This window comes from Crocuta crocuta, unplaced genomic scaffold, assembly GCF_008692635.1.
Source record: "Crocuta crocuta isolate KB4526 unplaced genomic scaffold, BGI_CrCroc_1.0 scaffold369, whole genome shotgun sequence".
Classification (NCBI taxonomy): Eukaryota; Metazoa; Chordata; class Mammalia; order Carnivora; family Hyaenidae; genus Crocuta; species Crocuta crocuta.
Window position 1 is genome coordinate 5,800,545 of NW_027529441.1, and position 14,893 is coordinate 5,815,437.

The 14,893-nt window shown below is 41.1% G+C and overlaps 1 protein-coding gene and 1 non-coding gene across 3 annotated transcripts in view; one reads left to right on the plus strand and one right to left on the minus strand.

The window, feature by feature from the left end:
• Positions 1-4,802: 4,802 nt before the first annotated feature.
• LOC144228408 (U6 spliceosomal RNA) lies at positions 4,803-4,909 on the minus strand. The gene has a single exon (XR_013334185.1). It is a non-coding gene; the product is annotated as a U6 spliceosomal RNA (small nuclear RNA).
• A 9,848-nt stretch (positions 4,910-14,757) lies between these two features.
• MRPL39 (mitochondrial ribosomal protein L39) overlaps positions 14,758-14,893 on the plus strand; it is a 17,888-nt gene continuing 17,752 nt past the window's right edge. For both annotated transcript variants that reach the window (XM_077760227.1, XM_077760228.1), the window contains exon 1: positions 14,758-14,862. In XM_077760227.1, coding sequence (XP_077616353.1) covers positions 14,799-14,862 — 64 coding nt within the window. In that variant the 5' untranslated portion in view covers positions 14,758-14,798. The remainder of the gene's footprint in view (positions 14,863-14,893) is intronic.

Here is a 14,893-nt window from a genome sequence, read left to right on the forward strand (position 1 = left end):
ATTTTGAATTAACCTTGTATATATGTTGTGAAATAGTCATATAACTTTTGTGTATGTTGTCTAGTATGGGAAATATATCCCAGTAAATAAACTCTATTCTTTGCATGTGGATATCTGGTTGTTCCAGCACCATAGGTAGAAAATATTGTTAGGGGCACCTGGGTGGCTCAGTCGGTTAAACGTCCGACTTCAGCTCAGGTCATGATTTCACAGTTCATGGGTTCAAGCCCTGCAGCAGGCTCTGTGCTGACAGCTAGCTCAGAGCTGGAGCCTGCTTCAGATTCTGTGTCTCCCTCTCTCTCTGACCCTTCCCTGCTCACGCTGTCTCTCTCTCTCTCAGAAATAAAGAAAACATTAAAAAAAATTTTTAAAAGAAAAAAGAAAAGAAAATATTGTTCCCCCCTATTATGTCTTGGTATATTTGTCAAAAATCAACTGACTGTAGGCGGGGAGCTGCAGTGAGTGGAGGGGAAAAGAAAGAGCGGGTGAAACTGCTCGTAGAACTGTCCCTGGAGAAGAGAAAACCTTTGGCTCGGAAGGAGAGTGTTCTTAGTTCTAGCTGGGATGCTGACCTTGAACTGGGTGCCTCCCGGTCCCAGACAGTACCAGGAGAAACTGCTCCGCTGCTCTCCGGGCACCATCCCTGGCAGCATGGAGGTGGCAGACCCCAGGCTGTGCCACCGCTTCCCCGGCTTGATTCCCAGTGGCAGGGAAGTGGTGACGTGTGGGACTGTGTTTTGGGTGTTTTCAATAAAGCGTGCAGACTGGGACCTGGAAACGAGGCGGGGCGTGGGACATAGAACACAGTCCACCTTGGCTACGCCTGCAGCACAGGGAGATCGGACCCAAAAGAGAGATTTGCAACGCTTGGTTTGAGAAGGGACTGGGGCGCCGCCATTTTTCTCCCCACAACCACCAAAGCAGGGCCTCACGGAGAGACCCCCAGGATGCAGTGGAGGCTAAGACCCCCCTACACCAAACCACGCCCATCCCCGCTAGAAAGCTGCTTCCTCCCCCCCACCCCCTCCCCTGGAGCTGGGGCAGGACCAACATGGATGCACTGCCTTGACTAATTCTAGGTCAATTCCTTCTATTCAGATATATTTTCCCTTGTCTCATTCGTATCCCTCCCCTCTGCCAGATGGGGCACTCTGGTTACTGGTTTGCTTAAACAGTCACATTTAATCCATTCTCTAGATGTACATTCTACACCTCCACCACTACCTTTCTATCTCTCGCTCTCTGGAGTAATCAGACTATATATAGTTTCTCTGAGCAACATTATTTTCGTTTCTTTCTCCTCGCCTCTTACCATATTCTCCTCTTTCTCTCTCTGAATTAAGCCTCTTAGTCTCTCTGCCTGGTCATTGTCCAGTTTCGCTTCCTCCCTGCCCTGTCATTTCTCTCTTTGTGTATGCTCTTCCGTCAGCCCTGCATACACCCTGCTCTTTATTTGTAACTGGGAATTCTGGTTTTATGCTTTTAGACTGTCCTTTGTCTTTTGGGTTTTTTCTTTTTTCTTTTTCTTTTTATTATTTGTTTTTCCTCCTTCCTCTTTTTTTCTTATCCTTCCTTCTTTTTCTTTCTTTCTTTTTCTTTTTCCCTTTTGGTTTGCGTGTTTGTTGGATTTGTCATTGTGTTTATGTGCCTTCATTCCCTGTGTGTTTGTCTGTCTGTTTTCTTTTCCAGGGCTACCTCAAGAAACAAATCAAAGTACACATGTTGGAGACTCCCAAATACCACTATGAGTAGGGAAATAAAATAACCAAAGTCTCAACAAGAGAGACCAAGAGGCACCATTCAAAGAACACTTCCTGAATGGACAGGCCCTGGACAGTCAAAGAGCCTTCTTTAATACAGCAGCACTTGCAGGTGCAGAGTGCATAACAAGCTTTTAAAACTAAAAAGGGATATAGAAAGCTAGCCAAAATGACAAAACAGAAGAACCTCCTCTAAAGAAATTCCAGGAAGAAATGACAGCTAAAGAACTGCTCAAAACAGATATAAGCAACAGAACTGAACAAGAATTTAGAACAATAGTCATAAAATTAATCATTGGGCTTGAAAAAGGCATGGAAGACAGAGAAACTATTGCTACAAAGGCTATGGAGCTTGAAAATAGTTGTGATGAATTAAAAAATGCTATAAATGAGATACAAAATAAAATGGAGGCATCCAATGCATGGATTGAAGAGGTAGAGAGGAGACTAGGTGAATTAGAAGACACAATTATAGAAAAAGAGGAAGCCGAGAAAAAGAGAGATAAACTGATCCAGGAACACCAGGAACACGAAACGAGAGTTTGAGAGCTGAGTGATGCAATCAAACAGAACAATATCCATATCAAAGGAATTCCAGAAGAGGAATAAAGAGGGAAAGGCGCTGAAGGAGTCCTTGAACAAATTATAGCAGAGAACTTCCCCAATCTGGGGAAGGAAACAGACATTGATATCCAAGAAGCACAGAGAACTCTGCTCAGACATAACCTGAATCGATCATCTGCACGACATATCATAGTGAAATTGGCAAAATATAAGGACAATGAGANTTGAATAGTTATCAAAAATCTCCCAACAAATAAGAGCCCTGGGCCAGATGAGTTCCCTGGGGAATTCTACCATACATTTAAAACAGAGTTAATACTCCTTCTTCTCAAGCTATTGCAAAAAAATAGAAATTGAAGGAAAACTTCCGGACTCATTCTACGAAGCCAGGATCACTTTGATTGCCAAGCCAGACAGAGACCCAGCAAAAAAAGAGAACTACAGGCCAATATCCTTGCTGAATACACATGCAAAAATCCTCNACTGAAACATCATAAAAGCTATCTATGAGAAGCCCTCAGCTAACATCATCCTTATTGGGGAAAAGCAGAGCACTTTCCCCCTGAGATCAGGAACACGACAGGGATGTCCACTCTTACCACTGTTGTTTAACACAGTGCTGGAAGTCCTAGCATCAGCCATCAGACACCAAAAGGAAATAAAAGGCATCAGAATTGGCAAAGAGGAAGTCAACTTTCACTTTTCACAGATGACATGATACTCTACATAGAAAACTCAACGGACTCCACCAGAAGCCTACTAGAACTGATCCATGAATTCAGCAAAGTTGCAGGATACAAAATCAACGTACAGAAATTGGTTGCATTTTTATACACCAATGAAGCAACATAAAGAGAAATCAAGAAAGTGATCCCATTCACAATTGTGCAAAAAACCATAAAATACCTAGGAATAAACCTAACCAAAGATATAGGAGATCTGTATGATGAAAACTAAAGAACACTTATGAAGGAAATTGAAGAAGATACAAAGAAATGGAAAAACATTCCATGCTCATAGATCGGAAGAATAAATATTGTTAAAATGTCATTACTGCCCAAAGCAATCTACATATTCAATGCAATCCCAGTCAAAATTGCACCAGCATTCTTCTCAAAACTAGAGCAGACTATCCTAAAATTTGTATGGAACCACAAAAGACCCCAAATAGCCAAAATGATATTGAAGAGGAGGCCTCACAATCCCAGACTTAGCCTCTACTACAAAGCTGTAATCATCAAGACAGTTATGGTATTNCAGGAGTGCTGATACATAGGGGCCACACGTACCCCAATGTTTATAACAGCACTGTCAACAATAGCCAAAATACAGAAAGAGCTAAGTGTCCATTAACTGATGAATGGATCAAGAAGATGTGGTTTATCTATACAATGGAATATTACATGGCAATGAGAAAGAATGAAATCTGGCCATGTGTAGCAACATGGATGGAACTTGAGGGTGTTATACTAAGTGAAATAAGTCAGGCAGAGAAGGACAGATACCATATGTTTCCACATATAGGTGGATTAGGAAGAACTTAATGGAGGACCATGGGGGAGAAGGGGAAAAATAGTGAAGAGGGAGGGAGGGAAACCACGAGAGACTCTTGAATGCTGAGAACAAACTGAGGGTTGATGGAGATGGGGGAGAGGGGAAGGGTGGTGACGGGCATGGAGGAGGGCACTTGTTGGGATGAGAACTGGGTGTTATATGGAAATCAGCTTGACAATAAACTATTTAAGGAAAAAAATAGTGTATGAAGTACCTAAAACAAACAAACAAACAAAAAATCAACTGACCGTAAATGTAAGGGTTTATTTTTGGATTCTCAATTTTTCCATCATTCTGTATCTATCTGTAAGCCAGTGCCACATCAACTTAAGTCCTGTAGCTTTGTAGTTATGTTTTGAAAGCAGGAAGCATGACTCATCTAACTTTATTATTCATTTTTCAAGATTTTTTTTGTTTTTCTGGGTTCTTTGCAATTTTGTATGAATTATACAATCAGCTTGTCCATTTCTTCAAAAGCCAGTTGGGATTTTGATAGGAATTATATTGCATCTTTTAATCAATTTGGGGAGTATTACCATCTTGATAATATTAAGTCTTCTGAACCATGAACATAGCAAATTTTTCCATTTTTTTCAGTCTTTAATTATTTTCGGTGATGCTTTGTAGTTTTCAGTGTACAAGTCTTGCACTTCCTTTGCTAAATTTATACCTAAGTAATTTACTCTTTTTTATGCTATTGTAAATGGAATTGTTTTCTTAATTTTATTTTCAGAATTTTCAATGCCAGTCTATAGAAATACCATTGATTTTTATATATTGATCTTGTATCCTGCAACCTTCTTGTACTCTCTTCTTAGTTCTAATACCTTTTTAATGGATTCCTTACGATTTTTATGTACCAAATCATGTCATCTCCAAATAGAGATAGTTTTGCTTCTTTTTTTTCAATCCAGATGCCTTTTTTCTTTAATGCAACACTTCATGAATTTGCGTGTAATCCTTGGGCAGACACCATGCTAATCTTCATCGTATTGTTCCAATTTTAGTATATATGCTGCTGAAGGGAGCACTTTTATTTCCTTTTTGTGGCCAATTGTCCTGGATATGACCTTCAGTACAATGTTAAACAGGAGAGAGTGAACATTCTTTTCTTTCTTCTTCCTGATTTAAGGGCAAGTATTCAGTCTTTCACCATCATGTATGATGTTATTTGTGGAGGTTGAGCAAGTTCCCTTCCATTCTTGGTTTGTTGAATGTTTTGATGAGGAAAGGATGTTGGATTTTATCATATGCCTTTTCTGCATCTGTTGAGATTATCTTTTTTTTAAAAAAATATATATATGTTTATTCTATATATAGTGAATTACATTGAATCATATTCATATAGTACATTACCCTTGAATTTCTGGGATAAATTTGGTCCTGGTATGTAATCTTTTTATATTGCTGGAAACAGTTTGCTAGTATTTTGTTTAAGTTTTTTTATGTACATATTTATAAGGGATTTTGGTCTACAGTTTGTTTTTTTTTTCCTGTGATATATTTTTCTGGTTTTGGTATCAGATTATTCTGGCCTCATAACATGAATTAAAAGTTCCTTCCTTCCCAATATTTTGGAAGGGTTTGTAAAGAATGAGTATTAATTTTCCTTCAAACGTTTGGTAGGCTTCACCAGTAAAGTCATCTGAAGTTAGTCTTTTATTAGTAGGAAAATTTTAAATTACTAACCTTGTCTCTTTACTTATTATTGGCCTTTTCAGATTTTTAATTTTTTTTCTTGAGTTAGTTTGGGCAGTTTGTGTTTTTTTAGGAATTTGTACATTTCATCTAAGTTATCTGATTTGTTGGCATACAGTTGTTCATAGCTTTCCTTAAAATCTATTTTATTACTATCACTTCTCTGTCTTTCAGCTAAGATCAAGTGTAAAATTTTTTTTATTACTATAAGGTTAGTAATAATGTGCCCTCCTTTATTCTTAATTTTAGTAATTTGTGTTTTCTCTCTTTTTTTTGGTCAGCTTAGCAACAAAAGTTTGTTGATTTTGCTTATCTTTTCAAATAACTGACTTTTGGATTCATTTCCTCTATTGTTCTTCTGTTCACTATCTCATTGATCTCTGTTCAAATCTTCATCATTTTCCTCCTTTTGCTGCCTTTGGGTTTCGTTTGCTCTTTCTTATTCTAGTTCCTTAAGGCATAATGTTAGCTATTGCTTTGAAATATTTTTTAATGTAGGCATTTACAGATATATATTTAGGAAGGAATGTGGACTTTGATATGAAGAAGATCTACTGGTTTATTCAAAACCTACCAGTGAGATTGAATTATAATTTTACTTGGGTGTTTTTGCTTAGCTTCTGATTCTATGGCAGAGAAGCAACTAAAATATGCAACTTTAAACACATAAGCTCCAGTAAACTTGTGTTCCGGTAGCGGCAATTATTCCGAGTTCACATAATTTTTAAATTCTGAAGGAGAATTTATTTGATGACAATTGTGAAACATTCCCAAACCTGTCACATGTAGTAAGTCTGCAGTCTGAGAAATTGTTCCTGGCATTTGCAAGCATTGCAGAAATTTAATAAACTGTCGCCAAACCATTTGCTTGTTTGAATGCCAAAGTTTCCTTCCCCACATCACATGCAGTGTCCTGCTGCCAACACTTATCAAAATACTCTCACAGTTGTCACAGAGAGAACTGTTCAGGGAGTTTCTATTTCTTTTTCTAGTTGTCCCTATATTTCACTGCTTTTGCCACTTCAACTTGAACAATCTGAATACTGTCAGTACATGGAGAAGTTGAGTATTAAATATGGATTGAAAAGCTAAGAATATCTGAGATATAGCTATAGATATTGAGATATAGAGTACAGCAAGATTGGGAAGGATGACTCATGCTTTGCTATGTTTTTGAATTTTTATAGAGACACCATGTTGTTGTGTAATGTAAAACAGCAATAAAAATACAAAAGATATTTGAGAAGGAACCTAGAGGAAAACACTTAGAAAAGTCTGGATAGCTCAACTCATTCTAATTGAAGATATGCAATTAGGCAATACAAGCCTTTATAATAGGATTGAGAGATGTAATCCAGCTCTTTGAAATAAAGATTGACAAGAAATTACTGGCTCTGAGTTTGCATCTTCTTTGAGGACTCCAACAGATACATGCCACACTCAAACAGGTAAATGCCAGGCCAAGTTTAAAAAACTCTTGCATGTGAAATGGAAAAGGGGGAAGGTTAGAGAGTGTGACCTTGGACCTCATTCACCAATTCAAAGATGCATGAAAGTGTGACCTTTTACCACTATGAAAATATTTCTGTCATCTGGAATAAACATATCTCTTCTTTGTCTTGTTTGTGTATGGCTTTGGTGGACATTTTGGCAGCACCTATCAAAATTTCAAACACATATATCCTTGACCAAACAATTCCACTGCTAGGAACCTCTTCTGAAGAAATATATCAGGGCACAGATTTTAGACGGCAGATGCTCACTGCAGCAAAATAGTTCAAATATCCTGAGTGTACTTCAAAGAGAGTATGTTAAGTAAATTATGGTCCAACTGTCCCAAGGTCATATGGCTAACAAGTAGAGATCTGGGATCTAATGCATGCTTTCAGCTCCTCATGTAACTACATTTCATGAGTTGGTCAGTTGGTGTGGGTGGTTTTTGGGCGTTCAGGTCTCAGCATGTGTGTTCTCCCCAGGACAGGTCAAGATTGGATAGTGGGGGGAGAAGGAAGGACAGGCAAGTGTCATAGCTAAGGAATAAGAGAGGGAAAGTCAAGTTTAAACCAGCAATAAAAAGTGGGAAAAAATAAGTTATGCATAATTAGGGAGAGGAATTCTGGAGGAAAGTATTTCATTTCACCAAAAAGCATCACCTTAGCCAATTTTCACCCTACTCCCCAGGATTCATCCTGAAAGACGCTAAGTGAGCTGGAGGGTACTCACATAGGCTTTCTCACTCTGAAACCGGATGGAGGAAGGAAGGAGGAGCTCCTTTCTGGAGAATATTTCGGTCCCTTTTCATCAAAGAAAATCCATGTTAACATGTGTTTGAGGGATTAGTACATCTTTGAAATGCTAAGCAAACGGGAAGAGAATTCCTGCAGTGTTCCCATAACTGCAAAATGAAAGGCTTGGTGTGGCCACTACGGGGTGGGATGATTCCGAGCATTTTAAGGAGCACGTGCCCATTTCAGGAGTCCTGCCATTTCCCACACGCTCTGGTGTTTCCAGTTACCCCAGATGCTACCCTAGCATTCTGTATGACCTTGAGCCAAATACCAGTCTTGCTGTGAATCATCTTCTCTATCTAGTAAGTGAAGTGGGTGGAATAAATGATCCATAGTCTCCCTTCAACTTTTGATTTAATGTATCATATTCAAGACTTCCTGAGTCAGTATTTTAAATAGTCATTACTTGGTATTTATTAATGAAGGCTAGAAGCAAAAAGTTTACTTTCCTAACAATTCTTACATGCCTGCGTGCACCCAACACACACACACACACACACATGCGTATTCTGAGAATGAAATAGAAAACATTACCTTAAAAAACCCTTATACTGTGGTGATTTGTATTTCTGGTCTTCTTTACTAGTAAGAAAGAATGATAACATTTTCTTGTGGTGGAAGGAAGAAGAAGGAATGGTTTACAGGAGGGATGGTAGCAGAAAGAGTGGACTATATGTATGTTTTTATATTCAACTGTGTTTCATTTCTCCAGAAGCCTGTGGACAGACACACACACACACACACACACACACACACACACACACACTCCACTGCTACCTCAAAGTACAGGTACCAATTTGTCCCATGGTATCACATTAATAGAAAGAAATACCTTGAGTTGCCCTGAATTTTCTTCTTATTCTTATAATCTCAGGAGCTGTGCATTTGTCTGTGCCTTTTAGGCCACGTGGATGTGGAGGGTGTTGAGCCCTGATATGAGATCATTGACAGAAATGTTTGTGTGTGATTATTATGTAGTAAGTGCAAAATGCATAGCAAGTGGCTCTTTAATTATTTGATTTCTTAAATACAGCTTATTTCAAGTGCTTCATAGACATCCAATTACAGGGCAGAGTGGGGGGGTGTCCTGACCAAGAGCCCCAGCTATTGAACTCTGACACCCACCACGTTTGCTCTGAGGGCACACCTCCCAGCGGCTGCTCCTGGCCAGGAGACTGAGTGTGGCAGGCCTGCCTCTGGGAGACTGGGACCCCTCTAGTGGTAGACTTGGGCTTAAGGACTGTCCCCCTTCATTTCGTGGTCTTGACCAAGCTCCCTTAGCCTGCTTGGGCAGTCAGGAATGCCTCTGTTCTCTCTTCCTTCCTCTTCTATTTCATGTGGAGCCAGCCTTCCCCTCTTCTCTCACTGGTATGGAGTCAAATAAAACCCTTGCATATTTAACTCTGTCTTGGTATCTGCTCCTCAAGAGAACCATACAAACACATTAAAGTTGATTAAAAGCACAGCTTTGCAAGGCAAAGAACTATGTGTTTGGTGTGCTACATTTTGGGTCATAAAGGGGGAGGAAATAAGTTTATATATTTGGGTTAGCTGACAGAGGCACCCAGAACTCTGAGAGATACCAGAACTCTGAGAGATACACAGAAAATTAACAATGGTGAAAGCCTGTGTAAGGTTTTGGGAAGAATGGGGATGAGGACTGGAAGAGAAACTTTTCAAAGTATACCTTATAATATATATTTTCTTGACTTTTCAAGCAAGTAAATATATAATAATTTGAAAATGTAACATCAAAAGTTTTCATTAAAAAAACACATGAATTTGAGAAAAAAACAAAGCATAAGCTTTGGAGATGGGTCTGAGTTTGAGTCCCTGCTCGGCTGGTGATCTCGGGAAAATAACCAGTCTTGGGAGAGTAACTGAGCTATTGGAGTCTAGATGTCAGTGAGTTACTTCTCTCCTTGAATTCTAGAATCTCATACACTGACTCCCAAGAAGGCATACACTGCCCTTTGGATCGTCACTGGGCTTGGCCATTGAACTTGCTGGGGCTAGGGGACCGTGAGGCCAAGAGCTAGTGAGTCTGAGAAGAAGCTTTCACGAACCAGTGCGCTGAGCAGACNAGCTGCTGTCCATGACACCCAACGTGAGCAAAACAAACTTCTGTGATTGAAAACTGTGGTTATTCCCCCAACTTTCTACTTCGAAAAATTTCAGAATACAGTTGAGAGAGTAATAAAATTGGCACCTCACTTAGCTTGTTAACGTTTTGCCACATTTGCTGAATTTCTCTTGCTTCCTCTCTAGATACCCTTCAATGAAAAGAAAGGTTTTTAAATATTTATTTATTTTTGAGAGAGAGAGTGAGAGAGAGACAGTATGAGCAGGGGAGAGTCAGAGAGAGAGGGAAACAGAGAATCTGAAACAGGCTCCAGGCTCTGAGCTGTCAGCACAGAGCCCAACACAGGGCTCGAACTCATGAACTGTGAGATTATTACCTGAACCGAAGTCGGATGCTTAACCAACTGAGCCACCCAGGCACCCCAAAATGCCTCAATTTTTACTAAGCCATTAGAGTTAGTTATAGGCATAATGATACTGTACCCCTAAATATTCCCACATCCTAATAACATGAATTTTCTCCTATAAGACCATAATACTGTTATCAAGTCCAAGAACTACAACCTTGATACAATAATATTTACTATACAGTTCATGTTCAAATTTGTGATAATAATATCCTCGGGACTTTTTTTCTTTCAAATCCATGCATGGAAGATCATGCCTGGGCATTCACCGTATATCTCTTTAGTCTCCCTTAATTTAGAACAGTTCCTGAACTTTTTTGGTTCATCTTTCATGAAACTGATATTTTTGAAGAGCTTAGGCCAGTTGTTTTGCAGAATGTATCATTTTCTGGGTATATTTGATTTCTCTTCCTCATGGTTCTTTAGAGTCAGGATAAACATTTATGGTAGGAATACTACACGAGTGGTATTTATATCACAACAGGAGGCACAAATAATGTCAGATAGTCCCATTTTGGGTGATGACAATTTTGACCACTTTGTTAAGGTGGCGTGCTCCGGATTTCTCCACTGAAATTTCCTTTAACCCTTTGTGGGCATAATCTCTTGGATGATACTTAGACACCAGGCAAATATCTTGATCCGGGAAAATATTTTCCCCAAAGCTTTTAGCATCCACAGGCAATCCCTTTCTGAATCAATTATTATTACACTGGTAGTTGCAGAGTGGTCACTTTCCCCCATCCTGTTATGCTATTATCTGGATTTTGTAAAGAAACCTTTCTCTCCACATCCATTTATTTTTAAGTATCACTCTGAACTCCTAGATTTTTAACATACATAATGTTAGAACTTTTCATCATTATTCTTTTTGTTATTTAAACTGTCCTAAATTTGTACAATGGAAGCCCTTGTCAAGCTAGGTCCTGTGTCCTTTGAGCATGTTTCTGCCTGTCTTTTTTCTTGCTTTGTGACACAAGATGTTCTATCTAGGCTGACCTTTGATATTTACTGCCATAGGCCTGATGATTCTTTTTGTTTGGGAGAGAGTGAGGCTAAGATGTGGAGAGGAAGCTGATAAAGAAGGAGGTCAGAGGGGCACCTGGGTGGCTCAGTCGATTGAGCGTCTGACTTCGGCTCAGGTCATGATCTCACGGTTTGTGGGTTCAAACCCCACATCAGGCTCTGTGCTGAAAGCTTGGAGCCTGGAGCCTGCTTTGGATTCTGTCTCTCCCTCCCTTTCTCTACCGCTCTTTCTTTCAAAAATAAATAAACATTAAAAAAAAAAAAAAGGAGCTCAGAAAGGAGATTTAGTGTAAGGAAATATTTTGGAGGAATTCTTGACCAGAGACCTACTTTGAGTAGTTCCCCCAGGTTCTCAAACCTGCATTTCCTCTTCGGAAAATAAAGATTCTTCTGCCTATTGAAAGAGAAGTTTGGAAGAATTAATAAACCTGATTGATTGGCATGTGTTCAACGTTTGTTGGACATTGTTGTTACCAACATCCTTCCAAGTTAATTTCTGTGATACTTGTGACTTCCAACTGCTCCTCCCAATGTGATGGACACAGGATTAAATTTGTTTAAATTTATGTTCTGAGGCTTTGTTTACATATTGTTCTAAAATGTTCTGAAGGCAACTATATGGGGTTCAAGTCTAAAGGGACTGATAAAACAAAGATCTTTCAAGAGAGTAACTGTATGCAAGTTTAAGGAAGAAGCAAAAGACACACACACTTCATTCATATATGTATATGTATAAATTTCATAGTTTGAAATTGTATCTTAAATGAGAGGTGGCCTAGTAAAATTTGACTGGCTTTATTTTTTTTTAGTTTATTTAATTTTAAGAGAGAGTGATAGAGCAGGAATGGGGGAGGGGCAGAGAGAGAGAGAGAGAGAGAGACAGAATCCAAAGCAGGCTCCAGGCTCTGAGCTGTCAGCACCAAGCCCGATGCGGGAGACCATGACCTGAGCCAAAGTCAGATGATTAACTGACTGAGCCTCCCAGGACCCCCTGCATTTCTTATTTGAAATCCAAAAAGGGAGCAAGCACCTGGGTGACTCAGTCGGTTGAGAGGCTGACTTCGGCTCAGGTCATGGACTTGCAGTTCCTGAGTTCGAACTCCGCGTCGGGCTCTGTGCTGACAGCTCAGAGCCTGGAGCCTGCTTTGGATTCTGTTTCTCTGCCTCTCTCCTGCTTGTACTCTGTCTCTCAAAGAATAAATAAACATTAAAAAAAATTAAAACCAAAGATAATTACCGTCCCTGAGCAGTTGTGAATATAAAATTAGGTCAAGGAGACACATCTATGGAGGCAGGGAGTCTTTTGTTGTTGTTGTTGTCTTCCTCTTTAATATGTGACATTAACACTGTTTCATTTTAAGGCGTACAGCACAAAGACTTAAACTACATGCATATCGCAGGAGGATTAGCTAACATGTGTGGCTTCACAGTCCGTGATGAGAACTTTTAAGATTTACTTTTTTAAAGCAACTTTCAAATATACCGTACAGTATTGTTAATTCTAGTCGTCATGTTGTACATTAGCTCCTCGGTACTGATTTGTCTTATAACTGGAATTTTTGCTTCGTGACCACATTCACCCAGTTCCCCAAGGGAAGGCCCAGAGCCATGCCTGGTATGTGTTCCTTAGCCGGTATCGCCCCCTGGTGGTGATATGTTCCCACTGCAAGTCAGAACCGAGCAGAGCTGGGGGCGGGGGAAGGCCTTGGGCTGAATCTGTAAACTCAACAAGCCTTAAGGAAAGCCACAGCATACGACAACTTTGAATAAAAAGTCATACTTCACCTACGGAACGCTTCCTTCAATAGTAACAACATCGTCGTCCAACAGAGGTATTAGACCCTGCGCTGGAACTTCCAACGAAGGCAATCATTCAACGCACATCTGTTGAGCGCTTACTGTGTGCCAAGCATCGTTCTGGGCCCTTGTGATGAGACAAAAATTCCATCCCAGTGAGATAGGGAAACTGAAGGACTCCATAAAAATCTTTTTGTTCCTTTTCCTGTTTCTATTTCCCCCTCTTCTATTCTTGTTAGGACCTGCACCCCCATTTTACACATGCCTTACAATGCAAATAGTGTATGCCCTCCTTTGAAGGGACAAGGAGTTAATGACTTCTTTAGAATAGATAACTTTTCTATTCTATTCTATTCTATTCTATTCTATTCTATTCTATTCTATTCTATTCTATTCTGGTGAGAATGACCAGAGGAAGCTCTCATAGGGTATTCCAGACCACCTGTGCTAGACATCTGGACGCCAAGATATCCTGGTTTGAAGGAATAAGACCTGGGCCCTCATCTTTGTTCTTTTTTTTTTTTTTAATTTTAATGTTTATTTTTGAGAAACAGAGAGAGAGAGACAGAGCATGAGCAGGGGAGGGGCAGAGAGAGATGGAGATGCAGAATCCAAAGTAGGCTCCAGGCTCTGAGCTGTCAGCACAGAGCCTGACATGGGGCTCGAACCCACCAACTGTGAGATCATGACCTGAGCCAGAGTTGGACGCTCAACTCACTGAGCCACCCAGGCGCCCTCCTCATCTTTGTTCTAACTGGTTCCTGGACGCCACCCGACCACCGACTGTCCTCAGTAAAAAACCCCAGACCTCACGCAAAGACGACGCTCTCTCTTTTCCTTTGAGTCCTCCGGACACTGTCTGTGCTTGCACCCTCTCTCTCTCATCCTTCAGTAATTCTGCTTCCCCCCTCTGCTGGCTATCCTGCACGAAGCCAGGGACCTTCTTAAGGCCCCTCTTAAGACTCTGGGTCCCCAGACCAGCCTGCCGGCATCACCGGGGTGCCTTCTAACATGCTGTCTATATTCTCTGTATACTACATAAACTAATCTGATTTGTAAAGAGCTCTACGAATTACAGAGTTCCCTTCAATGGCTCGATAAATGGAGTACCCTGACGCAGACCACCTTTGCAAAACCTAAAGTTAAGATGTCATCAGCTTGACCGGCCGGGCGGAGCAGGAAAGCAAATCAACAGAAGCTGTCTTTGCCCAGTTTTTCTCTCCAGGAATATTCTTTGCCGGGCGGCAAGGGTTTCTCTCAGGCTTTCGGGCTCGAACCCGCGGCGGGAGGAGGGTGATGGCGCGGGTTGGACTCGGCGACCCCAGAGAAGACGCCTGTTTCCTTGCAGAGCCCTTGGGGGTGGCGGACCTGTCGCCTTGAGGTCCAGCACCTCTTGGTCGCCCTCTGCGTCCCCGGAACTCACCCCAGCTCCAGAAGCCCTGACCCGCAGCCACTAATCCCCAGCGAGACGCAAACGTGCCCCCTGGTGGTGGACGCGCGCAGTGCGACCGACGGGAGCGGAACCAAAGTGTCCTACGGAACGCGGTGCGTGCCCAGAGTTTCCGGGGAGGAGGGCAGGGGAGGACCCGCGCGAGGAGGTTCCTAAGACAGCGAAGGACGCGATGGCTTTGGGGGGCCGGGGGCTGGGCCTCTGGCGGGCCGCCCCCAGTGGCGGGGCTGGCTGGAGTGAGTTTCAGAGGCCATGGGAATGGAGAGC